The sequence below is a fragment of the Aquarana catesbeiana genome, linkage group LG03 (assembly GCF_042186555.1).
Source record: "Aquarana catesbeiana isolate 2022-GZ linkage group LG03, ASM4218655v1, whole genome shotgun sequence".
NCBI lineage: Eukaryota > Metazoa > Chordata > Amphibia > Anura > Ranidae > Aquarana > Aquarana catesbeiana.
In genome coordinates, this window is record NC_133326.1 from 220,523,560 (window position 1) to 220,551,397 (window position 27,838).

Sequence of the window (27,838 nt, forward strand, 5' to 3'; positions counted from 1 at the left end):
TATAATTAACTAAAATTCTTAACAGCAAGCAAAAAGACATACACACACCAGCAAATAGCAACAGAAACCTAACAAACTAACTATATACAATTTGTACAATATGGGAAGCAAAGGTAACAGGTGAAATGCAAGAAAAAGGGGGAATCAGGGCTGGGTGCAGGAACAAGGCAAGCAGCAGGAAGGGAACAGGATGCAAGGATAGCTCACGAGCAGGATGAATCTGGCAGCAAGCAAGGCAATGAAAACACTGACACGAGTTGCAATAGTAGAGGTAGGACTTAAGTACGCTGCTGGGAGACACCCGCTGGTGGTTACTGGAACTACAGCTTTTAGCCTGAGAACCACAATGCCACCAGCAGGTTAGCCAGGTCCTGATAAGTTGATTCTGCTATTCTCGATCTGCCCCTTCAGTTCATGTCTCCACTGTAGTTGGGGATTTTGTAGAGCAGTGTTGGCAGCTGGTGCCCATGCTCAGTTTTCAGTGTGTATTCTACCCTGAGCATTACCTTCCTATCACATCTGAGCAGCCCAACATGTGAGCGTATACACAATGATAAAATACAGCTTACTTTCTCCCTCCTCCTCCTCAATGCCCACTAACCAGCTAAACACAATGGGGGTAGGATATTACAGCCTAATAGATGGAGGCTTTACCTCTCCACTAATCTAAGACAACAGCTGGAGGGGCGTGGCATAGCTTGTGACTGGCAGAAATACACCCACACCATGTTATTGCCAAAAAATAATACATATTTTATTTCAAATATATATTTGTTAATATTGTTCATATTTAAAACAGTTTATTGATTTTATCTACTTTACTCCTTATGCCAAAGGCTGCTTTTTTCTATGTTGAACATGTGACCAGTAGCAGCAGACTAGAAGCTTCCCCTGCCACTGTTTCACTGCAGACAGGCTGGGGAAGAGCTGGGTCATGTGACTGCTGTATATCGATTAGGAAAAAGGGTACTTGGATGTTTTTTTTTAATTAAAATAATTACAGTGCCATCATCCACACACAGGAAGAGAAGGGGTACTGTAAATGAAACATATTGTGTTTAGTAAGACTTTAAAGGATGTGCTGATTGTAGGTTTGGACACGCTTTTAACAGACCTCAGTGGGTGTTTAGCAATCTCCAGCACTGCTTGAAACTTGCTAAAGCCTACTAGAAACTTAGGTAGAGGAAAACGGGAGGGAAAGAGATTGGCAGGGACTACTCCAATAGAGTCCCCCCCTCTGCCACCCCCCAAAAAATATTGGACTATTCCGGTACCTCATACAACAATACAATATGAGTAAAAAATTTTTTAATTTATTCAAAAATACAGCAATTAATAAAACATCTATATAATCAAAATATAGATATCACAAACAATACAGAATTACAATAACATATTAAAACTGCCCACAAAGGTGGTTGGAGGCTATGTTTAGAATACTTGGGACCATGCCCTCAACAGTTTCGCGGATGGACCGCTTCTTCAGGAGGCGTCCAAGTGAATTCTCAAAATATCAGATAGCTGCAGTTACATAGACAGTAAATGACAATGAAATAGTTAACAAAAATGTAACATTGGAGTATTAAAACATTTCAAACAGAAATAGATACAAATGCACTCACCAACCAAAACCCAACCTGGGCTAGACGGTATTGTGAGACGCCCGAGGAACCGAGCGTCTCGAAACTTGCTAAAGCCTACTAGAAACTTGTTTAAAGCTATAAGCTGGAAGATACATATTTGGCACTTCCTGTCTTGAGTTGAAGCTATAATGCTGGCCATACACTATACGAAAAATCGTCTGGAATTCTGTCATTTGGCCAGTTCGTTTTTCGGCCTGTTAATGGGCACAAAATTGATAATCGTTGGGATGTTTTTGAGCCAAAAAAACTAAGGACAGGTTTGGAATTTTTCTGCCGAACGAATGATAAATTGAAAGGTTAATGTATTTCCCATGCGAACTGTTTGCACTAGGTATATGTAAAAAAACAAAGAATGGATTCATTTATGTACACTGAGCGATTTATCGGTCATTACATGATGGCACTATCGTTTGCTCTCACGGTCAAATGTCTGTTTTTCAAAAATGGGTTTGGCCGATTTTTCGTATAGTGTATGGCCAGCATTAGGACTTCAAGAAAGCTTACATTATGTGTATGAAAAATAAACTGTAATATTTAACAGTAGTTAACCTCAACCTTATACACAACTTCAGTTGGGCCCAAAGAGATCATGCAAACTCTTCTAAATATGGAGGTAGTTAGGGCTTTGAGAACCAGAAGCTCTGTAAAGAACAACTATCTTTGGTGCTTGACTCAAAACATCACAGTGGCTAATGCTAATTACCACATGGAAAGTAGAAAGATCATGATGAAAGTATGTGCTAAATTAGTGCAGGCGTTAACAATTACAGATGTGTTTCTTACAAAATTGGTAATTGTCTGTTACAACAGAAAATCTGCCAGCTAAGTCATATCTCCTTTCATTTTTTGCTGTTGAAGGCTTTTGTTTCAGAAGTCCAGTTATCCAACCTATTTTATAGCAAGGAAACTGATTGTTATTACCTATTATGATAAGTTTGGCTGAAAGCAACCAAAAAAGCTCTCCTCTCTTGACCAATAGGATGCTGTCTTCTTAAAAATTCACCACTTTCATCCCCCAAACATACAAGTTTTCCTAATTTTGGAATAATGCAAGGAGACCTTGAGATGATTCTTTTTTGCCCTGTAACTATTGACCTAGACATCTGGTTTTAGTACAAATATAACATCAGTCTAAATAATTTCCTGTTATTACTGGAACACAATGTTTCTATTCCCTAGCTCTAACCATCCCCATTTCTATTCCTGTTTTCTAACTGTTCTTATTTTTTGGTTACAGACATTTTCCATGAGCATTTACCTACTTGAATACAGGAAACCCTAATGTGATGATGTGCTTCTCTTATTGGCACACTGTAGTGTTGCATTACAATACATTTTGCTTCACTTTTCTATTAATGAAATAACCACTTTGAAGTGTATCTACAGCCAAAATGTTTTATTTTTTCTTTTAGTGGTAAAGGGTTAGGACTCTTGTTATGTCATGTTATCTATTTCGCCCCTTCACATTTCTCACCTGATCGCAGGTGAACAGCCCTGACAGTTTTTTTACTGCTATCACTGCCCACTATGGAGATTTACTCTCTACTTGTCATTGGTACTGAAAGTAAGGTAAAGTCCAAAATTTTGGGCTGGTACCATTACAAGAATAAAGGGCAAATTGGGACACTTAATCCTAGTGAAATGTGTCAAGAGATTTCTTCTCACTCTGCAGGCAAGAAAGTTATAGGAAATCTTCCAAATGGGACAAAGATGGTCAAAAACATCTACATTCTTAACTGCATACACTTTCTTAAATGAAAGAAAAAGTTTTGACTTTGGATATACTTACACAGAGCAAGCTTGCTAATTTAATCAGAAACTATTTACATTGCTTCAATTTCTTCACATTTTGTTATGTTATAGCCTTATTCCAAAATGGATTATATTCATTACTTTCCTCAAAATTCTACAAACAATATCCCATAATGACAACCTGAAAGAAGTTTGTTTGAAATCATTGCAAATTTATTAAAAATGACATGACACTCAAAATTGAGCTCAGGTGCATTCTGTTTTCACTGATCATCCTTGAGACGTTTCTATAGCTTGATTGAAGTTCACATGTGGTAAATTAATAATTCTACAGTTAACAGTGCGTGTCACAGCACAAACCCAACCATGAAGTCCATGGAACTGTCTGTAGACCTTAGAGACAAGATTGTATTGAGACACATATCTGGGGAAAGGTACAGAAACCTTTCTGTAGCATTGAAGGTCCCAATGAGCACAGTGGCCTCCATCTGTAAATGGAAGAAGTTTGGAACCACCAGGACTCTTCCTAGAGTGGGCAAAACAGGCGAGAAGGACCTTAGTCAGGGTGGTGACCAAGAACCCAATGGTCACTCTGACAGAGCCCCAGCATTTCTCTGTGAAAAGTGGAGAACCTTCCAGAAGAGCAACCATATCTGCAGCACTTCACCAATCAGGCCTGTATGGTGGAAGCCACTTCTCATTAAAAGGCACATGACAGTCTGCCTGGAGTATGCCAAAAGGCACCTGAAGGACTCTCAGACCATTAGAAACAAAATTCTCTGGTCTGATGAAACAAAGATTGAACTTTTTGGCCTTAATGGCAAGCATCATGGCCGGAGGAAACCAGGCACCTGGACAAAACCATCCCTACAATGAAGCATGGTGGTGGCAGCATCATGCTGTGGGGATGTTTTTCAGTGGCAGGTACTGAGAGACTAGTCAGGATTGAGGGAAAGATGAATGCAGCAATGTACAGAGACCATCCTTGATGAAAACCTGCTCCAGAGCGCTCTGGACCTCAGAATAGGGAGATGGTTCATTTCCCAACAGGACAAGGACCCTAAGCACAAAGCCAAGATAAGATAACAAAGGAGTGGTTATGGGACAACTCTGTGAATGTCCTTGAGTGGCCCAGCCAGAGCCCAGACTTGAACCCAATTGAACATCTCTGGGAGATATGAAAATGGCTGTGCACCGACGCTCCCCATCCAAACTGATGGAGTTTGAGAGTTCCTGCAAAGAAGAATGGGAGAAACTGCCCAAAATAGGTGTGCCAAGTAGAGGTTGACCGATGTGGGTTTTTCTCTGGCCGATGCCGATATTTAGAAATCGCGGTGGCCGATATGTGATGCCGATTTTTTTGGGCCGATATAGTAGGCCGATTTTATTCTTTTTTTTTTTTTCCGTTCATCTCATAAAATCTAACAGTTAGACCCCTTTCACAATGGGGCATTTTTCAGGCGCTTTTGGGCTAAAAATAGCACCTGTAAAGTGCCTGCAAAACGGCTCCCCTGCAGTCTCATGCCCCATACACACGGTCGGATTTTCCGACGGAAAATGTGTGATTCCGACCGTGTGTAGGCTCCATCACACATTTTCCATCGGAATTTCCGACACACAAAGTTTGATATATAATATAAAATTTTCCGACAACAAAATCCTTTGTCAGAAATTCCGATCGTGTGTACACAAATCCGACGCACAAAGTGCCACGCATGCTCAGAACAAATAAAGAGATGAAAGCTATTGGCCACTGCCCCATTTATAGTCCCGACGTACGTGTTTTACGCCACCGCGTTTAGAACAATCGGATTTTCCAACAACTTTGTGTGACCGTGTGTATGCAAGACAAGTTTGAGCCAACATCCGTAGGAAAAAATCCATGGATTTTGTTGTTGGAATGTCCGAACAAAGTCCGACCGTGTGTACGGGGCATCAGTGTGAAAGCCCGAGTGCTTTCACACTGAGGCGATGCGCTGGCGGAATGTTAAAAAAAAGTCCTGCAAGCAGCATCTTTGGAGCGGTGTATACCGCTCCTCCACCACTCCTGCCCATTGAAATGAATGCGTACCGTTGCCGAAGCGCATGCAAAGCGTTTCGGCAGCGGCGCTTCAGGGGCGCATTTAACCACTTCCTCGGCCGCTAGCTGGGTTATAAGCGCCCCGCTAGCAGCCGAATAGCGCCACTAAAATGACGGTAAAGCGCCGCTAAAACTAGCAGCATTTTACCGTCAACGCCTGCCCGCTCCAGTGTGGAAGCAACCTTAAGTAATAAGTGATACAGAAAATTTTTTACATTTAAACATTTATTAAACAAGACAAACATCCAATCAGTTCACTTGTATGTATAATTTAGATTAAAAAAAAACTATATCTTAAATATTAAGTACACAAAAACAGGTATTTAAAACTTTTGGACGAAAAAAATGGGCTAACTTTACTGCTTAGTTTTTTTTTTTAATTCATTAGTGTATTTTTTCAAAACAAATTGTGTTTGAAAGACCGCTGCGCAATTACCGTGTGACATAAAAATTTGCAACAACCGCTATTTTATTCCCTAGGGTCTCTGCTAAAATATATATATATATATATATATATATATATATATATATATAATGTTTGGGGGTTCTAAGTGATTTTCTAGCAGAAAATACAGCATTTTTACTTGTAAGCAACAAGTGTCAGAAAAGATTTAGTCTTTAAATGGTTAAACTGAGAACTTCTACATGAGTGCAGCTCATGCATAAACATTGTATCTCTTCAGGTTCTTTTATCAGATTTGGCAGGCTGCCCAGAGAGGAGAGAAGTCACTTCACAGAAGACCTCAGGCAACTTGCATTGACTTCTATTACAGAAGTCATTTGCAAGTCGCGCTGAAGTTATAATCGGCCTTTTTTATCAGCACAATCGGTCGATGCCAATTAAGTAAAAAACGCCAAATATCGGCCGATATATCGGTCGACCTCTAGTGCCAAGCTTGTAGCACAATACTCAAAGACTTGAGGCTGTAATTGGTTGCAATTGTGCTTCAACAAAGTATTGAGCAAAGGCTATGAATACTTATGTACATCTGATTTTTTTTTTAATAAATTTGCAAATATTTCAAACTACTTTTGCGTTGTCATTATGGAGTATTGTTTGTAGAATTTTGAGGAAAATAATAAATTTAATGCACTTTGGAATAAGGCTGTAACATAACAAAATATGGAAAAAGTGAAGCGCTGTGAATACTTTCCGGATGTACTGTGTGTGGGTGTGTGTGGGTGTGTGTGTGTGTGTGTGTGTGTGTGTGTGTGTGTATATATATATATATATATATATATATATATATATATATATATATATATATAATTACACATACTGTATATGCACTGATTTGTTCTGACTATAAAGTCAATTTTACGTTTAATTTCAGAAACCTGGACTGGACCTTGCAGACACCTATATCACATTTGTGCGACAAAATCAAGATATTTTGCGGGAAAAAATCAATGAGGAAATGTATATAGAAAAATTATTTGATGTAAGTAATTCATAATAAAACATCACTAACTAAAAGAATGTAACGCTTCCTTATCTAACCTGGTTAGATTTGTGCGTTTTTCTCAGCCTTTTGTATTTCATGTCTGAATGCAATATAAATATTGTGCGGTCGTGCGACACTGTACCCAAATAAAATTGATGTCCTTTTTTCTCCACAGATAGAGCTTTCTTTTGGTGATATTTGATGACCTCTGTGTTTTTTATCTTTTGCCCTTTAAACAAAAAAACCTGACAATTTTGAAAAAAAATACACAATTTTTTTACTTTCTGCTAGAAAACATATTCATTAAAAAATCAAATATATTTTGTTTTCATACATCAGGGATCACAGAGCCATAGTAGTTACTATGTGGGTTATAGGCCACCTTCAGGTGATGGACACTGGCACGCCCTAAGACAAAAAGTGCACTCCCTATATAACCCCTCCCACTACTGGGAGTACCTCCAGGTTTTTCGCCAGTGTCTAGGTGTTGGTCACGGAGTAAAGATGTGCTGAGCTGAGCTTCTCTGAAGCAATCCTTGCTGGGGCTAGCTATGCAGACGGATCCATTCAAGGTATCTTTGTGGCCGAATTGAATGGTACCCTGGCTTCATGTCTGAAGAAACAAGGTTTTTGCCTGTGAATGCTTCTCTTTTGAGAGCTGGACCCCGGAATCCAGTACTTTTTGGTATTAAGGCCATAAAGTTTACTGCCGGTGGTGCTATTGCAGGTCCAGGATTGTGGGTTTCCTCGAGGATCCCTAGCTCCTGAAGGTTTAACGGAACCCACCGTGAAGGGTGAAGATCGGGGCTATTGGTTTACCACAGAAAACCCTGCGGTGGGAAAGGTAAGTAGAGTTTTTCTAAGAAATTTTAAAAATTTTCTTATGAATTGTCTCCTTTAAAGTAAATGTTGTTATGCCTAAGCTATAAGCTGGAAGATACATATTTGGCACTTCCTGTCTTGAGTTGAAGCTATAATGCTGGCCATACACTATACAGAAAATCGGACGGAATTCTGTCATTTGGCCAGTTCGTTCGTTTTTCGGCCAGTTAATGGGTGCAAAAACGATAATTGTTGGGATGTTTTTGAGCCGAAAAAACTAAGGACAGGTTTAGAAATTTTCTGCTGAACGAACGATAAATTTAAAGGTTAATGTGTTTCCCGTGCGAACTGTTTGCACTAGGTATATGTAAAAAAACGAACAAAGAATGGATTCATTTATGTCCACTGAGCGATTTATCAGTCATTACATGATGGCACTATCGTTTGCTCTCACGGTTAAATGTTCATTTTTCGAAAATGAGTTCGGCCAATTTTTCCTGTAGTGTATGGCCAGCATTAGGACTTCAAGAAAGCTTACATTATGTGCATGAAAAATAAACTATAATAATTAACAGTAGTTAACCTCAACCTTATACACAACTTCAGTTGAGCCCAAAAAGATAATGTAAACGCTTCTAAACATGGAGGTAGTTATGACTTTGAGAACCAGAAGCTCTGTAAGGAACAACTATCTTTGGTGCTTGACTCAAAAAATCACAGTGGCTAATGTTAATAACCACATGGAAAGTAGAAAGATCATGATCAAAGTATGTGCTAAATTAGTGCAGGCGTTAACAATTACAGATGTGTTTGTTACAAAATTGGTAATCAGTTTTTGTCTGTTACAACAGAAAATCTGCCAGTCTGCCAGTCATATCTCCTTTCATTTTCTGCTGTTGAAGGCTTTTGTTTCAGAAATCCAGTTATCCAACCTATTTTATAGCAAGGAAACTGATTGTTATTACCTATTATGATAAGTTTGGCTGAAAGCAACCAAAAAAGCTCTCCTCTCTTGACCATTAGGATGCTGTCTTCTTAAAAATATATAATTCACCACTTTCATCCCAAAAAATAGATGGAGGCTTTACCTCTCCACTAATCTAAGACAACAGCTGGAGGGGCATGGCATAGCTTGTGACTGGCAGAAATACACCCACACCATGTTATTGCCAAAAAATAATACATATTTTATTTCAAATATATATTTGTTAATATTGTTCATATTTAAAACAGTTTATTGATTTTATTTACTTTACTCCTTATGCCAAAGGCTGCTTTTTTCTATTTTGAACATGTGACCAGTAGCAGCAGACTAGAAGCTTCCCCTGCCACTGTTTCCCTGCAGACAGGCTGGGGAAGAGCTGGGTCATGTGACTGCTGTATATCGATTAGGAAAAAGGGTACTTGAATGTGTTTTTTTTAATTAAAATAATTACAGTGCCATCATCCACACACAGGAAGAGAAGGGGTACTGTAAATTAAACATTGTGTTTAGTATCACTTTAAAGGATGTGCTGATTGTAGGTTTGGACACGCTTTTAACAGACCTCAGTGGGTGTTTAGCAATCTCCAGCACTGCTTGAAACTTGCTAAAGCCTACTAGAAACTTGTTTAAAGCTATAAGCTGGAAGATGCATATTTGGCACTTCCTGTCTTGAGTTGAAGCTATAATGCTGGCCATACACTATACGAAAAATCGTCTGGAATTCTGTCATTTGGCCAGTTCGTTCGTTTTTCAGCCAGTTAATGGGCACAAAATTGATAATCGTTGGGATGTTTTTGAGCCGAAAAAACTAAGGACAGGTTTGGAAATTTTCTGCCGAACGAATGATAAATTGAAAGGTTAATGTATTTCCCATGCGAACTGTTTACACTAGGTATATGTAAAAAAACAAAGAATGGATTCATTTATGTACACTGAACGATTTATCGGTCATTACATGATGGCACTATCGTTTGCTCTCACGGTCGAATGTCTGTTTTTCGAAAATGGGTTCGGCCGATTTTTCGTATAGTGTATGGCCAGCATTAAGACTTGAAGAAAGCTTACATTATGTGTATGAAAAATAAACTGTAATAATTAACAGTAGTTAACCTCAACCTTATACACAACTTCAGTTGAGCCCAAAGAGATAATGCAAACTCTTCTAAATATGGAGGTAGTTAGGGCTTTGAGAAACAGAAGCTCTGTAAAGAACAACTATCTTTTGTGCTTGACTCAAAACATCACAGTGGCTAATGCTAATTACCACATGGAAAGTAGAAAGATCATGATGAAAGTATGTGCTAAATTAGCGCAGGCGTTAACAATTAAAGATGTGTTTCTTACAAAATTGGTAATCAGTTTTTGTCTGTTACAACAGAAAATCTGCCAGCTAAGTCATATCTCCTTTCATTTTTTCCTGTTGAAGGCTTTTGTTTTAGAAGTCCAGTTATCCAACCTATTTTATAGCAAGGAAACTGATTGTTATTACCTATTATGATAGGTTTGGCTGAAAGCAACCAAAAAAGCTCTCCTCTCTTGACCAATAGGATGCTGTCTTCTTAAAAATTCACCACTTTGATCCCCCAAAAATGCAAGTTTTCCTAATTTTGGAATAATGCAAAGAGACCTTGAGATGATTCTTTTTTGCCCTGTAACAAACTATTGACCTAGACATCTGGTTTTCGTACAAATTTAGCATCAGTCTAAATAATTTCCTGTTATTACTGGAACACAATGTTTCTATTCCCTAGTTCTAACTATCCCCATCTCTATTTCTGTTTTCTAACTGTTCTTATTTTTTGGTTACAGACATTTTCCATGAGCATTTACCTACTTGAATACAGAATACCCTAAAGTGATGATGTGCTTCTCTTATTGGCACACTGTAGTGTTGCATTACAATAGTTTGCTTCACTTTTCTATTAATGAAATAACCACTTTAAAGTGTATCTACAGCCAAAATGTTTTATTTCACTCGCTCAATAGGTGGAATTCTTCTGCAGTTCTCAAGACAGATCTGACAGGAAGACGAAAAGGGGACTTCCTCAATAGCTCCAAGGTACAAGCTGGAGTTCCAAGAGTTCCCGTCTCCTCGTTTTTTCTCAGATCAAAACGTTACTAAGGATCCAGAGAAAAAGAAGTCTTTCTCTCAAGCATTGGACCATTTTTTTGGCAAAAGTGGTCATGGTGGTCCCCATGTAAGAGCAGAGGTTGGGCTTTGGTTAAATCCAAATGGACATTTTGGACCTTAAAGATCTAAACTCTTCCCCGCTCACCAGAACTTTCTACACTTCCAGGTAGAAAATCTTAATTTCCAGTTTGTAGAGCTACATTTTCGGGCTAGCTACTGCACCTCCAGTGTCTATAAAGATCCTGGCTCCTCCTTTAGTCAGGTTAAGGGCTCAAAGTATAACGATACTAGCCTACTTAGGCGCAGTCAGCTACCTGGAATACTTTAGGTTGGATCCTCAACCTATAAAAATCCTCCTTAAAACCATCCAGGAGATTGCAGTACTTAGGGCTGATCATAGATACAGTGCAGAAAGGGGTATTTTTGCCCCAGGAAAGAATCTGTTCCTTAAAGAAACTGATTTGGTTGGTCAAACCAAAGAATCCTTCTATTCATCTTTGCATGAGTTTATTGGGAAAAATGGTGGCTTCTTTCGAGGCTGTTCCTTATGCCCAGTTTCATTCAAGACTGCTGCAAAACAGTATCCTGTCAACTTGGAACAAGAAGGTCCAAACTCTGGACTTGCTGATGCGTTTATCCGCCAAAGTGCGCCAGAGCCTCAATTGGTGGTTAATATCCAAAAATCTTCATAAAGAAAAATCCTTTCTACTGGTTACCTGGAAAGTAGTAACAACAGATGCCAGCCTTTTGGGCTGGGGAGCAGTCCTGGAAGAAGCATCTGTCCAAGGGAAGTGGTCCAAATCAGAGTTGACCTTGCCCATCAGTATTCTAGATATTTGGGCAGTACGCCTGGCCCTAAAGGCCTGGACACTCAGACTACGGAATTATCCCGTCAGGATCCAATCCGACAATGCCACAGCTGTGGCTTATATCAATCACCAAGGGGGCACGAGAAGTCATGTGGCCCAGTGAGAGGTGAATCATATTCTGTCTTGGGCAGAAAACAACATCCCTTGCCTATCAGCAGTTTTCATTCCAGGGATGGGGAATTGGCAGGCGGACTACTTGAGTCGCCAACAATTGTTCCCAGGAGAATGGTCCCTTCACCCTGACATCTTTCTGTCAATATGTCAAAAATGGGTTCCGGACGTGGATCTGTTTGCGTCCAGGTTCAACAACAAGATCGACAACTTTGTGTCAAGGACAAGGGATCCGATGGCATACAGAACAGATGCCTTGGTCTTTCCATGGGATCAGTTTTCACTGATCTATGCATTCCCTCCTGTTCTGCTGCTTCCTCGTCTCCTACGCAGGATAAAGCAAGAGGGAAAGGAGGTGATTCTGGTGGCCCCAGCATGGCCCAGGAGTTCTTGGTTTGCCAAGATCATAAGGATGGTGGTAGGGGACCCTGTCCCTGTGGCCAGACCTTCTCTCGCAAGGTCCGGTGTTCCATCCTACCTTACAAACGCTAAATTTAAATGGTTTGGCTATTGAGACCCACATTCTAAAGGACTATGGGCTATCAGCTTCAGTAGTTTCTACCTTGGTTAATGCTAGGAAGCCGGCCTCCAAAATCATATATTATAGAGTCTGGAAGGCATATGTCTCCTGGTGTGAATCCAGGGGTTGGCAGCCCAGGAATATATCATAGGTGGGATCCTTGAGTTCCTACAGATGGGATCAGTAATGAAGCTGGCCTTGAGCACTATCAAGGGCCAGGTGTCGGCCTTATCAGTGTTTTTTCAACCATCATTTGCTTCACACTCTCTGGTTCGTAACCTTATCCAGGGGGTAACGTGGATTAATCCCCCAGTTAAGTCACCCCTGAACCCATGGGACCTAAATTTAGTCCTGTCGGCTTTATAAAAACAGCCTTTTGAACCGATTCAAGATGTTCCCTTGATCCTCTTGACAAGGGAAATAGTTTTCTTGGTTGCCATATCTTCTGCAAGGAGAGTATCAAGAGTTGGCTGCTCTTTCCTGTAAAGAGCCATATTTGATTATTCATAAGGATAAGGTTGTATTGCGGCCTCATCCTAATTTTCTACCGAAGGTAGTGTCATGTTTTCATTTAAACCAGGATCTTGTTCTGCTTCATTTTTTCCAGAACCTCGTTCTGTGGAAGAAAAGTCACTACATTCTCTTGACGTGGTGAGAGCAGTCAAGGTCTGTTTAAAAGTGACTGCTCAGATTCGTAAAACAGATGTTTTATTTGTGTTGCCGGACGGTCCTAAAAGAGGACAGGCGGCGTCGAAATCTACCATTTCTAAATGGATTTGTCAAGTGATTGTTCAAACTTATGGTTTAAAGAGCAAAATTCCTCCTTTTCATATTAAAGCGCACTCCACCAGGGCTGTGTTAGTGCTTCTTGGGCAGTGCATCACCAAGCCTCCATGGCTCAGATCTGCAAGGTCGCAACTTGGTCTTCAAGCCATACATTTACCAGATTCTATCAAGTAGATGTAAAAGGTCATGAGGATATTGCCTTTGGGCGCAGTGTACTGCAGGCTGCAGTATAAGTCCTCTAGTCTCTTGGTGCCCTACTTTAGTTGTGTCTCCGTCCCTTCAATTAGAATTGCTATGGGACATTCCACATAGCAACTACTATGGCTCTGTGTCCCCTGATGTATGAAAAGAAAATAGGATTTTTAAAACGGCTTGCCTGTAAAATCCTTTTCTTTGAAGTACATCAGGGGACACAGAGATCCCTCCCTCCTTAGTATACACGTGGTTTGCTTTGCTACAAAACTGAGGCACTCCCAGTAGTGGGAGGGGTTATATAGGGAGTGCACTTTTTGTCTTAGGGCGTGCCAGTGTCCATCACCTGAAGGTGGCCTATAACCCACATAGTAACTGCTATGGCTCTGTGTCCCCTGATGCACTTCAAAGAAAAAGATTTTACAGGTAAGCTGTTCTAAAAATCCTATTTTTGTTAAAAAAATTCCAATAAGCGTATATTTGTTGGCTTGCGCAAAAGTTATAGCATCTACAAACTATGGGATATATATTTATGGTATTTTTTTCTGTTTTTTTTTTTTTTTTTTACTAATGGCGACAACCAGCGACTTATAATGGGCCTGCAATATTATGGGCACTGACACTTTTTTTGGGGATCAGTGACACTAATACAGTGATCATTGCTAAAAATATGCACTGTCACTGTACTAATGACACTGGCTGGGAAGGGGGCGATCACAGGGTTAGCTGTGTTCCTAGCCAGTGTTTGTGTACTGTGTGGGAGGTGCTTTTACAAGAGAAAGGCATGGATCCATGTCCCTTTGCAGGAACTGGCAGAACGGCAATCTGCCTTGTTTACATCATAGGCAGACTGCTGTTCTGCCTGTGTACCAAACGATCAGCGAGTGCCAGTAGACATCGAGTTCACGGTACCCGCTGATCGGTTCCCGCTGTGCATAATCACAGGTGGAGCAAGCCAGAGTGTGTGCACGCCCACTACCCAGAAGTGTGGGATCAGGTACAGCACAGCCGCCGCCCTGTAGAAGTAAAACTGCTATGGGGCAATTGTAAACCTCAGACATGGAATATGAACAAAGCATATCTTTCTATAGTGTGTCAATTAAAAGCGCTAATTGTAATTTCTGTCTGCTGCTTCACACTTCTGCTATCAGCATTGATCACTTCTGATTTTCCCTGACACCAAAAGAAAAAAGCTCCAGCTGATTGGCAGCCTCTGCTCTGTTCCTGTAGGCTGTGTGAAGGAGGATGTTTTAAGGGATGAAGAGAAGATTGCAGATAAACTGATAAAAGTTATGTAGGAGGATTTGTTTAATCTCTGTGTATCACGAGGCCAGTCACTTCACTGGGTATATGGAAGGGTTTACACCCACTTTAAATGTTGTAGAAATACTTTGAGTTTTACAGTTCTGCATACCCAGCTCTGGACCATATTTATCATCCATGTCTTTATAATAACCTGGTCATTTACAAGTAGCAAGCACTCAGATTCAAACCTAAATTGGACAACTTGAGAAGAAAAGCTGAAATATGTAGTGAGACACACTAAATAGGTCCTCTGTGACCTTAGACATGTTTTCATCTATACCACATTACACCTTAACATAGAAGACAGGGCCTTTTCCTGAAAGTTTTTGTATTTTATAATTTGGTATTTTGTAATGATCCTCTTGAAATGGAAATAAACCCCCAGAAAAGTTTACAATTGTATACATTCCAGGTAAGGCATGTAATGCAAAGAGGGTGGACGTGAGTGTCTGTAGCCTGCTACATATACTATCATTATCTTTCGTTTTTCAGTTTGCATTTTAGATAAAGAAGGTGAAACTATGAATGGGGAAGCAATGTGCAAATATCTTGTGTGTTTTGAAGATAAAATATTTTTCTAGGTGGATTGCCTTAAAATCCATAGGTATGTCTCTGGCTTGGTTGCATTATGGTATTGTTTGTCAAGTGATTTTGTTCCTTTGTTAACAGTTGATGGTTTGCCCTTACTGTGTGACAAATTAAGGTCATAATGTAGGGATTTTTGGAAATCAGATGTTATAGTGCACAGGTGTCAAACACAAGGCCCGCGGGCCGAATCTGGCCCTCCAGGCCATTTCATATGGCCCTCACACCTCTCTTGCAGGTGCAGGAGAGCTCCAGCCCTCCTCTGATCCACCTCCAGACCCCTACTTTCTGCTTTCAAGCAATGCATCCAGCTTCTTCCCAGCAGAAGCATAAGGAAAGGGAGTGCACTGTGATGTTAGCGAGAGTAGGGGACTCAACTTCTGATGGTGGGGTGGCTCTTGACATCTAATGTAAGGGGAGGGGATGCACTGGACATCTGATCTTACAGATACAACCGGCCCTTTTGAGGACAATCATAATGCTGATGCGGCCCGCGATGAAATTGAGTTTGACACCCCTGTTGTAGTGCTTACATCTTCTAGAACGCTGACACACATTAAAAGTATGGGGAATTGGTGGGGCATGTGGACCTTAAGGAGAATACTCTTTATAATGTTCATGTGAGAACAACTCTATGTTGGTCTTCCAGGTTAGCTCTGGACAGTCTGGATCCTCCTTAGTGGACCAGACCTCCACTTACAGTATCTCACAAAAGTGAGTACACCCCTCACATTTTTCTAAATATTTTAATAGATCTTTTCATGTGACAACACTGAAGAAATGACACTTTGCTACAACGTAAAGTATTGAGTGTACAGCTTGTATAACAGTGTAAATTTGCTGTCCCCTCAAAATAACTCAACACACAGCCATTAATGTCTAAACCGCTGGCAACAAAAGTGAGTACACCCCTAAGTGAAAATGTGCAAATTGAGCCCAAGGTGTCAATATTTTTCCAGCACTGCCTTAACCATCTTGGGCATGGAGTTCACCAAAGCTTTACAGGTTGCCACTGGAGTCCTCTTCCACTCCTCCATGATGACATCACGGAGACCTTGCGCTCCTCCACCTTCCGTTTGACGATGCCCCACATATGCTCAATAGGGTTTAGGTCTGGAGACATGCTTGGCCAGTCCATCGTCTTTACCCTCACCTTCTTTAGCAAGGCAATGGTTCATCTTGGAGGTGTGTTTGGGGTCCTTATCATGTTGGAATCCTGCCCTGCGGCCCAGTCTCCGAAGGGAGGGGATCATGCTCTGCTTCAGTATGTCACAGTACATGTTGACATTCATGGTTCCCTCAATGAACTGTAGCTTCCTAGTGCCAACAGCACTCACGCAGCCCCAGACCATGACACTCCCACCATCATGCTTGACACTTGTCTATGTAAAACCAAAAAAGTAGGCTCCATAGTGTAGTATTCGAAGTTTATTGACAGTAAAAACAAGTAGTAACTTACATGAAGGTAAAAAATCAGCAGTGAATGAAAGAGATGCTTCCGGGTTCGGACGTACCCAGGAAGCAGTGGCACCTGGCTCCTCCCTGACAGGTTGCGTCACCACCACGTGACTTTCTCAAAGGGTCAAGGAGTCAGGTGTCGGTAAGCCAGCTAATATAGTCCCATCAGCTGTCATGACAACAGCTGGTAAACAAACCAGATACAGACTTCCTAAATTGCAGTTGGATTAGTACTGCAGTTATTTGTTTTTTGTTCGGGTGAGTGAGCCCCACATATATTTATTTTTATACTTTGAGGTATGTGAGTACACTTTTTATGTTGGCAGCTCCTTTTTAGCTCTTTTGATTATTGAGGTTGTGCGCATTAGTTATTTTTAGATTGGTTTTATTTTTTTTTCACTTTCACTAGTGCAGAACACCATGGAAGTATTCCAGTTTTTAGATAATAGATCATTGGACATAGATGAGATTTTTGAAAACCAGGAGGCCAATCATGTGGGAAATATTGAAAATTGTTTTAGAAAAATAGGCCACCTAATGGAGAAGAAAATGAATGCATGGTGGGATATAGCAACACATGAGAAATATATAAAAGACAAACTAGTGCCTAGAAGACTCCGATGGGATGTACCCATAAATGATGGTTTAGTAGACAAAGAATCTACAGATGAGTGGTTCCATTTCTTCAATGATAGAGGTCTGGAATTACTGGACTTCCTCATTAAAAGAAAACAGAAGAAGATCAGATTATTGGATAATACGATTGGAGAAATTAAGGCCACTCTGGAGCCTTCTAAAGAATTGCCTGAATTTATTACATTGTCTAAACAATTAAATAGAGATATGGAACAAAAGGATAAAGAAACAGCTTCAAGAAAAACGAAAAAATATCAGAGACGTTAAAGACTTTGAAGATGACCTTGTTTTCAAATGGCAGAATAAAATCGAAGAAACGGTCATTAATTCTAACAATAGTTTTCCTGTAAAGGAAGTTAGAATGAATGACAATGTAGATGAAAGGAAAATTGGTGGACCTGTACCTATGAATAGGATACAGGGAAATCATAACTCGTACAACACCTAATCAAAAACAGAAGTGGAAAAGTAATAATTGGAAAAAAACGTTTTGGAGGAATAACGGACAGAATAACAACTATCAAGGAAGACCTTATCAACAGTCCCCTCATCCTTTTCCCGCTTGGAGGAACTATGAGGGCAACAGAGAGAGAAACTACTATCCAGATAGATCAAGAAAAGATGGACGAACTAGAGATGATAGATATTTTGAATACGAGGATAGAAGAGACAGATCCCCCTACGTAATAATGGTTATGCAATTCCAGTACAGAATAGATTTGAACAATTACGAAGATATGATGAGGGAGGAAGGTCGCCTTGGTATCAAAAACGCCAACAAGGGAGACATGAACGAGAAAGAACACCATATCGTTTTTTAGAGCAAAGATATCGGGACTCCCCAAGATGCCACTATCGAGAAGACCCTATACGAAGATACGACAGACGGACCCCAGCCCAGACAGAAGAACAAAAAGAAGGGAAGAGAGGAAACCAGAAGGACAGAGGGACTTGGAGGGGAACGTCAGAAGAAAACCCCAAGAAGATCCACAGAGAGAAAGAATGGAAAAAACGAGAAGAGGATGTCGAGCAGGGATCAAAAAACAAAAGGATAAGGGAATAGTAGGAGAAGGAATTATTAATATAAGTGGGGTTGAATTGACACGAGAAGAAATAAAAGTGTTCGATAAAGGACTAAAATTTGCCCCAAAAAAGAACCTCAACAAATTCAACACCTATGTTGATATTAATAAATTCATTAGAAGTCTTAATATCAAAAAATTTATGCTCAGCAATCCAGGAGAAGGAAGGGGAAGAAATGTACCAGACACCAATGGCATTGTATTCAGCAATCTCCGTAACAAATCTCTCTTTAATCCACCTACTGGGACGGATGGACATATTGAAGTTTTAAAAAAAATGATTTTAAAGGACGTACAGGATTTAACAATAAAAAAGGTATTTGACCCAGGAGACATCAAAAGTGGTATAAAGAAATTAGAAGCAAGAAAAGATATCGTGATAAGACAAGCGGATAAAGGTGGGGCTATAGTCATTCAATCCAAAGCTGACTATAATGAAGAACTAAAACGACAATTAAATGATGCTGAAACTTATCAGATATTACCTAGTAATCCTACATCGAGATACAAGAAAGAGTTGGCGAAAGTGATCCAGAAGGGATCGGAAAAAGGTCTATTGAATAAAAAAGAAGTTTTATATTTACAGCCAAAAACATGTAAGGTACCTGTCATCTATACATTACCCAAGATCCATAAGGATAAACAAAAACCCCCGGGTAGGCCCATAGTAAATGGGATCAACTCGGTCGGTGCGCGTATTGGAGAATATATCGATTGTTTTTTGCAACCGGTGGTAAAGAAGACCAGATAATATCTGAGAGATACGAAACATCTTATTCAACTTCTAAATGACATTACCCTGATGGATGGACCTATATATCTGGTCACGACCGATGTTGCATCCCTTTATACAATTATCAATCATAATGAAGCTATTTAAGCGACTAAATGGGCTCTCAGAAATCTAAGTAATTTGAAATGTAAACAAAGGAAGTTCCTCCTAGACTGTTTGAGATACAGCCTAGAATTGAAAAGTATAAACCCCATTGGAGGGGTGATAATAAAGTTATTAAGATCAGCCAGGCTGAGTCCAGATGGATATATGAATTACGTACTTTATCGCCACTAGGACATAACATAGAGTTCGACCTTAACTGTTTTATTTCCAATTTTTGATGTTTTATTGGATATATTTTTTACCTGATAATGATTGTCTCTTGTTGGAAGATTAGTATTAGTCCTATATGTTTTAGGAATTTATGGTACTATTCCTGATTTGATTGCACCCATCACTGTATTGGCATAGTTCAGGCTACGTTTTAGTTTGACCCTTATTGCATATTTTTTATTTTAATTTTAATTGGAGGTCCTTAGTCCAAACTTTTTGAGTGCTATTATATCCCATCCCTACTAGATGTTAGTGGGGTGGTTATAGGACATTTGACTCTATCCTCTCTTGTCTCCCCCCTAGCTATATCTTGCAATTAATGTGTGTCACTCATGGATGTTACCAATGAGTTTTAGATCTTGTGTTATTTTTTATATTTATTTCTTTGCGTCCTCATCACTAGATGGTGGTTTTACAAATATATATTTACTCCACTAGATGATATTATTATATCTTATTATGGGCCTATTTTAGTCTTCTACCACTAGATGGCGCCCATATATTTTATTGTCATATGTTTAATATGCCATTGTTATTACTTAGGTATTATTTATTATTTATGTTACAGTTTTATGTTTAGATTGTCCTTATTGTATAGATTCCATTTTTAGGTTTATCCGCTGCTGTTATGATGGCAGACGTGATCAGATAGTTGAAAGCTATATCGGATGCCAGGACGCTAATTTCTAGGATGATGTCTTCACTCTCCCTCGGTTGTCTTTGACAACGGATGGGAATTTATAGCTTTCTTGTGGATCCAGTATATATGTCATATGAGATGCCTTCACCATTTAGGAAGTCTGTATCTGGTTTGTTTACCCACTGTTGTCATGACAGCGGACGGGACTATATTAGCTGGCTTACCGACACCTGACTCCTTGACCCTTTGAGAAAGTCACATGGTGGTGACGCAACGCGTCAGGGAGGAGCCAGTTGCTGCTGCTTCCTGGGTACGGCTGAACCTGGAAGCATCTCTTTAATTCACTGCTGATTTTTTACCTTCATGTAAGTTACTACTTGTTTTTATTGTCAATAAACTTCGAATACTACACTATGGATCCTACTTTTTTCTATCACCATATACCCGATGGCAAATATTGAGAGTGGAGGAGTCTGATTGCGAACCAGATATCGAGTGTCCCCGTGTGCTACAATTATCACCAGATCCTGTGTATTTCACCCGTTGGCTCACGCTCGATTCGGCCCATTGGGGGCCGCTACTGCAGGTGAGAGGCTGGGGGAAACAGTTATCGCACTTTGGAATATAATTTGACCACTTTCTGGTATTCGGGACACATCTGCATCACAGAGACTTTCCTTTATACTTCTACCTTTGCCTGTGTTCATCTTCAAAAAGATTGGATTTCGTTGCTATTGGGAGTCACACTTTTTGGAACTTGCACTAACCATTGGATCTCCCAGCATTACTTAATGATCATTATTGTTTCATTTGGGATATCTATTACACACATTAGTGTGTCACTGTTTTTTGTTTGCACATTGTCACTTTATAATTTTATGCACCTTACCAGATATGGTTATATTATTGGATTGTTTTAGATTCACTAATTATCTTCTGCACAGTGTCACTTCATATATTTTTCTGCACCTTACCAGTTATATGCTTCATTATTGCAACTTTGAAGACTTATTTTGAGATTAGTTTGTTTCACCTATATTGTGGGCTAGCATGTACTTTTTTTTAGTGTTATTACACTTCATTACACCATTGATGTTTTTTTTATTGCTGTGGATCACTTTTTTACTAGATTTTGTGATATATTTATTGCAGTTGGATTAGTACTGCAGTTATTTGTTTTTTGTTAGGGTGAGTGAGCGCCACATATATTTATTTTTACACTTGTCTATGTACTCCTTACCTGATTGCCGCCACACACGCTTGACAATATCTGAACCAAATAAGTTTTTATCTTGGTCTCATCAGACCACAGGACATGGTTCCAGTAATTCATATCCTTGGTCTGCTTGTCTTCAGCAAACTGTTTGCGGGCTTTCTTGTGCATCATCTTTAGAAGAGGCTACCTTCTGGGATGACAGCCATGCAGACCAATTTGATGCAGTGTGCGGCGTATGGTCTGAGAACTGACAGGCTGACCCCCCACCCCTTCAACCTCTGCTGCAATGCTGGCAGCACTCTATTTCCTAAAGACAACGTCTGGATATGATGCGGAGCACATTCACTCCTCTTCTTTGATTGACCATGGTGAGGCCTGTTCCGAGTGGAACCTGTCCTGTTAAACTGCTGTATGGTCTTGGCCACCGTGCAGCAGCTCAGTTTCAGGGTCTTGGCAATCTTCTTATAGCCTAGGCCATCTTTATGTAGAGCAACAATTATTTTATCCAGATCTTCAGAGAGTTATTTGCCATGAGGTGCCATGTTGAACTTCCAGTGACCAGTATGAGAGAGTGAGAGCCAGCGGTATAGACATTAATGGCTGTGTGTTGAGTTATTTTGAGGGGACAGCAAAATTACACTGTAATACAAGCTGTACACTCACTACTTTACATTGTAGCAAAGTGTAATTTTTTCATTGTTGTCACATGAAAAGATAAAATATTTAGAAAAATGTAAGGGGTGTACTCACTTTTGTGAGATACTGTATGAACTGTATATGAGCAAAATGAGATTGTCTCTGAAGTCTAGGCGCAGCATGTGGGACTGCCTCTTACGAGCCTCATACTGGGCAGCATAACCAATATTTGTCCCATCTGCTTATTTTAAATTCTTCTGAGGATTTGTCCAGTTTTGGAAAGACCAGTTTGCTTGGCAAAATACCTAGGGGAAAGTAGCTTTTTTTCCTTCTTATGCCTCCTCATCTTTTTAGAGTGACACACATTGTATGTTGCTGTTCTGACTTATTGGGGGAGACTTACTAAAACGGGTTCACACAGAATCTGGTGCAGCTGTGCATAGTAGCCAGTCAGCCTATAACTTCAGCTTGTTCAATTAAGCTTTGACAATAAAACCTAGAATGATTGGTGATTTTTCACGGTTGCACCAGATTCTGTGTGCACCAGTTATAGTAAATCTCCCACATTGCAAGTTGGCCAAGGAACACCAGACTGCTAAAAAAGTGAATGTGCTGACATAAAAGAAAGAGTCTTGAATAAATTGCAGAAGATCAAATGCCTTTTCAGTGTTTATAGTAATTTCAGAAGCTAAATGGCTATTATTCAAAGAGTGAATTTAGTCCCAAAGATTTATATGGAACTTGGCAGGTGTTATACCGGTATAAAAAAGGAAATACCAATATTTGTTGAAGTGTAAAAGCTGCAAGTAAATACAGTTGTGCTCAAAAGTTTGCATACCTTGGCAAAAATTTTGAAATTTTGACATTTATATTGAAGATATGACTACTCATGCCAAAAAATTGTCTGTTATTCAAGGATAGAGTTCACATGAAGCCATTTATTATGACAATTTTTTGGCTCCTTTTAAAATCCTAATAACCGAAATCACCCAAATGGCCCTGATGAAAAGTTTACATACCCTGGAATGTCTGTCCTTGGTACAGACACAGAATGTGGTACACACAGGTTACAATGACTATTAAAGGTTAATTTCCCACATTTGTGGCTTTTTAAATTGCAATTAGTGCATGTGTATAAATAGTCAATGAGTTTGTTAGCTCTCACATGGATGCACTAAGCAGGCTAGACACTGAGCCATGGGGAGCAGAAAAGAACATTTTATTATCACATAGTGATAAAATGTGATCACTATCATTGAATAAAAGACAGTTTTTGGCATGATTAGTCATATTTTCAATATAAATGCCAAAATTTCACAATTTCTGCCAGGGTATGCAAACTTTTGAGCACAACTGTATGTGTATATACTTCATTATATAATTGTAAAATGGCAGGTAAATATAGACTGGATGATGAAGACAAAATGGAGGGAAAAACTTCACACGTCTTTAAATCCAGAACATTAACTTCCTGAAGTTTATTCCCTGAACTAACTACCTCAAAGTAATTTGTACTAATTTACAGCAACCATACCCTCTTTGCCTCTTCTTTGAGCATCTTGAGCATATGTCTTTCTAAACTCCTCACTTTTATTGTTATATAGTTGGTGAGGTTGAAAAAAGACACAAGTCCATCAAGCCCAACCTTTGTGTGTGCTTTATAATTATATTACATGTATATCCCTGCCTATCTAATAGTTTTTTTTTTTAATTATTAATCCTTCCCGCTAAAACCACTGCTTGTGGAAGAGAATTCCACATCCTTACCGCTCTAATGCCCCGTACACACAGTCGGATTTTCCGACGGAAAATGTGTGATAGGACCTTGTTGTTGGAAATTCCGACCGTGTGTAGGCTCCATCACACATTTTCCATCGGATTTTCCGACACACAAAGTTTGAGAGCAGGCTATAAAATTTTCCGACAACAAAATCCGTTGTCGGAATTTCCGATCGTGTGTACACAAATCCGACGCACAAAGTGCCACGCATGCTCAGAATAAATAAAGAGATGAAAGCTATTGGCTACTGCCCCGTTTATAGTCCCAACGTACGTGTTTTACGTCACCGCGTTCAGAATGATCGGATTTTCCGACAACTTTGTGTGACCATGTGTATGCAAGACAAGTTTGAGCCAACATCCGTCTGAAAAAATCCTAGGATTTTGTTGTCGGAATGTCCGATCAATGTCCGACCGTGTGTACGGGGCATAATAGTAACGAACCCTCTACGCAGTTTGAGGTTAAACCGCTTCTCTTCTAATTTTAGTGAATGGCCGCGTGTCTTTTTAAATTCCCTTGCCTGGAAGAGTTTTATCCCTATTGTGGGGTCACCAGTACGGTATTTGTACATTGAAATCATATCCCCTCTCAAGCATCTATTCTCCAGAGAGAATAAGTTCAGTGCTTGCAGTCTTTCCTCATAGCTGAGATCCTCCAGTCCCTTTATTAGCTTTTTTGCCCTTCTCTGGACCCTACCCAGCACGTCTATTCTGAGGACTGCTGCCCAGAACTGGATGGCATACTCCAGGTACGGCCGGACCAGAGTCTTGTAGAGTGGAAGAATTATCATTTTATCTCTGCAGTGATGCAATGTCATCCTAGATCCTTTTCCATCCTAGATTCCCCCAGTGGTTATCCCCCTGGTGCAGTGATGGCGAACCTTGGCACCCTAGATGTTTTGGAACTACATTTCCCATGATGCTCATGCACTCTGCAGTGTAGTTGAGCATCATGGGAAACGTAGTTCCAAAACATCTGGAGTGCCAAGTTAAATATAGGAGAGGGGCATTGAGGCCATTGTATGGTCCTCAGGGACTTTTTACGGTGCTTGAGTTAAATGATATATCCAACATATCATAAAATCATATTTTATTAAACAATCTTACAAAAGGAAACAGACATGATAAAAGACAATATACAAAAGAGAAAAAAGGGGAGGGAGGATAACCCTTTGATACACAAATTATACAAATTAATACCACTTTCTCAACATGTTTCGCTTGCATAAGCTTCTTCAGGAGATATATTTGTGATATTAAGGTCAACTATAAAAAATAGAAAGAATATCTGTAAATAATACATATACATGTCTGTTAATATCTCATACAGTCATGATATTAGAAAGTAAACCATATACAAAATGAATCTAGTAATTAAATCTGCATATATATAAGCATTATATAAAAAAAAAAAAAAAAGAAAAGGGGGGGTTTTTTGCATTGTCATCATTCAGCTCAAAAGAGCTTACCTGTAGAGAAAAGTCTACAATTCACATGAAGATTAACGTAATGGCAAAATGCTTCCTCCTCGATTCTCACCTCACTTGAGAGGCATGCAGAGAGAGATAAAAATCTTTAGGCATAAGCTCTTCTTAGAAGAGAAAGAGAATGGAAAAAAATAAGTCTAGGTAGTTAGAGTAATTATCAATGATAATTATGTATATATATAAATCCAGAAATACCTCAATAGAATCAATTCAAGATAAAAAGAAGGCTACATCCAGGAGATGGTAGATTGCAAAATTGCTAACAAATATACAAGATGGTTCTAATATTGCAGTGGAGTAGCAAAACCAAAGGGGGGCAGTATGCGTCCATACACAGCTGATGGCTAAGCTGGACCCGGAGGTATTGCTGCAAACTAACCACAAAAAACCTAAAAGATAAATAAAGACATATTGGAGAAATGTCTCTGAGTATCATCAATATTAGGAGTGCATAATTAATGTAGACGGCAAAAAAACGCATAGACTTACTATGATGATCAAAGTTCTTATTTAGAATGGCCCGTCCGGGAGATCTCTCTGCCCCATGTGTCAAACAGGAACTGACAGAAAGTTGGCGGGGGATAAAGCCCCGCTTTTAAAACCCTCCAGCGTGACGATGTCCGACTCATCGTCACGCTGCGGACACAAAGAAGACGCCCGCGCATGCGCACACCTCTGACTCCCGTACATCGGACAGCGTGAGTGACGTCAGGTACTGGCAAATGGGCTCGCGGCCATCTATAAAAACCCTGCGTCCTACGTATGGTAGTAAGGAGGCTCACAAGGCTCAAAAGAGAGGAGCAACAATAAAGTTGAATTGTACTAGGTAAATGCGATGAAATTAATTAAGCTCAAAAATCACTAGAATAAAAAGTAGCCATAATTGAGGATTGTTCAGAAATGGTCCGGAATTGAAAAAGCCCACTGATAAACTATCGTTGATCTAATAAAATAATGAATACCGTATGCACGAAAAAATCAGAGACTGAAAGGAGGGGGGGGGGGGGGGCCGCCGCGCAAGGGGTCTAAAAAACGGGCAACCGAGCAACCAAAACATTGATTAAGAAATGATTGTCCAGGTGCCCGGGGTGTCCGTACATGCCAAATAATGTAGAGGGAGGAAATCAAGGAAGAAGCAAGAGCTCATACCACCTTCTAGGTCAATAAAATTAATAATTAGGTTGATTAAACCGTCAGTTGATTTAATAATATATAATGCAAAAAATTAGGCAGACCGATCGTGTCCGGAAACGGATCCCTTACGGAAAATGCCAGTCAACTAATAGATGAATTTCTTAGACCACATGTGGAGGGATTGACATCCTATTTACAAGATACCAGTGAATTATTGAGGGTTCTAGATGGGCTGACCATCCCGGAGGGAGCGTGGCTTGTGGCCCTGGACGTGGAGGCCCTCTACAACTCCATTCCCCATGATTTGGGGGTGGCAGTTGTAGAGGGCTTCATTTCTCGTGATGGAGACGTACCTAGGGCATATAGTTGTTTTATTTTGGATCTTCTGAAGTTTATTCTCATGAATAACATTTTCTTGTTTGCTCGCTCCCACTACCTTCAGGTGCAGGGAGTCGCTATGGGGACCAGATGTGCCCCCACCTATGCGAACCTGTACCTGGGGGAGTGGGAGCAGAACCTTCTCTTTAGGGAGGATTTGGAAAATTTGACGAAAAACATATCAATATGGAAACGATATATTGATGATGTTTTCCTAATCTGGACAGGAAGTAGAGAGGAGCTTTCATCTTTCTTTGAGAGCTTAAAGACCAATCCTTATAATTTAACTTTTACTATGGAAGCAAGTCAAACGACCTTAACATTCTTGGATGTTACTCTTTTCATTAATCCAGACAGATCAATTGGAACCACCCTTTTCCGTAAGGCATCAGCAGGAAATTCACTCCTGCATGCTGCCAGCTCCCATCCGCAACCACTTATTGATAATGTCCCCTACGGACAGTATTTAAGACTAAGGAGAAATTGCAGCGAAAACATTCATTTTGAGTCCGAGGCCAGGGCATTGAGGGAACGTCTTAGAGCAAGGGGCTATAGCAACAAATGTTTAAAAAGAGCCTATCTCAGAGCGAAAAGAAACCAACGTAATCAACTAATCTACAGGCCCACAAAATCCAAATCGACCTCAGACCTGAGAATGATCACTACTTTCTCTGGTCAGCATCGACAAATGCGGGAGTTGTTGCAAAAACACTGGTATTTATTGATGGGAGACCCTAAGGTGTCCAAACACCTTAAAGAGTACCCTGAGATCACTTTTCGCAGATCCCGGTCAATTAAAGACCATCTAGTTCACAGTCACTATGTCCCACCATCTATAATGCAGATCAAAAACAAAGGCACCAGACCCTGCCATAAATGTGATTTTTGCAGATATATCTATTCATCTCGCAATATTACTCTTCCTAATGGTCAGTTATACAATCCTAAGTTCCTAGCTACATGCCAGTCCATAGGCGTAGTCTATATAATGATATGCGAATGTAACGCATACTATGTGGGCAAAACCAAACGCCCCTTTTTCCATAGGATCAGAGACC

The 27,838-nt window shown here is 39.9% G+C and overlaps 1 protein-coding gene across 5 annotated transcripts in view; it reads left to right on the forward strand.

Annotated features, from left to right (window-relative positions):
* CADPS2 (calcium dependent secretion activator 2) overlaps window positions 1-27,838 on the forward strand; it is a 1,072,621-nt gene that overhangs the window by 904,497 nt on the left and 140,286 nt on the right. For 4 of the 5 annotated variants that reach the window (XM_073619788.1, XM_073619789.1, XM_073619791.1 and 1 more), the window contains one exon: window positions 6,810-6,917. The exons of the other annotated variant lie outside the window; for it this stretch is intronic. In XM_073619788.1, coding sequence (XP_073475889.1) covers window positions 6,810-6,917 — 108 coding nt within the window. The remainder of the gene's footprint in view (window positions 1-6,809; window positions 6,918-27,838) is intronic. 5 annotated transcript variants of the gene reach the window in all.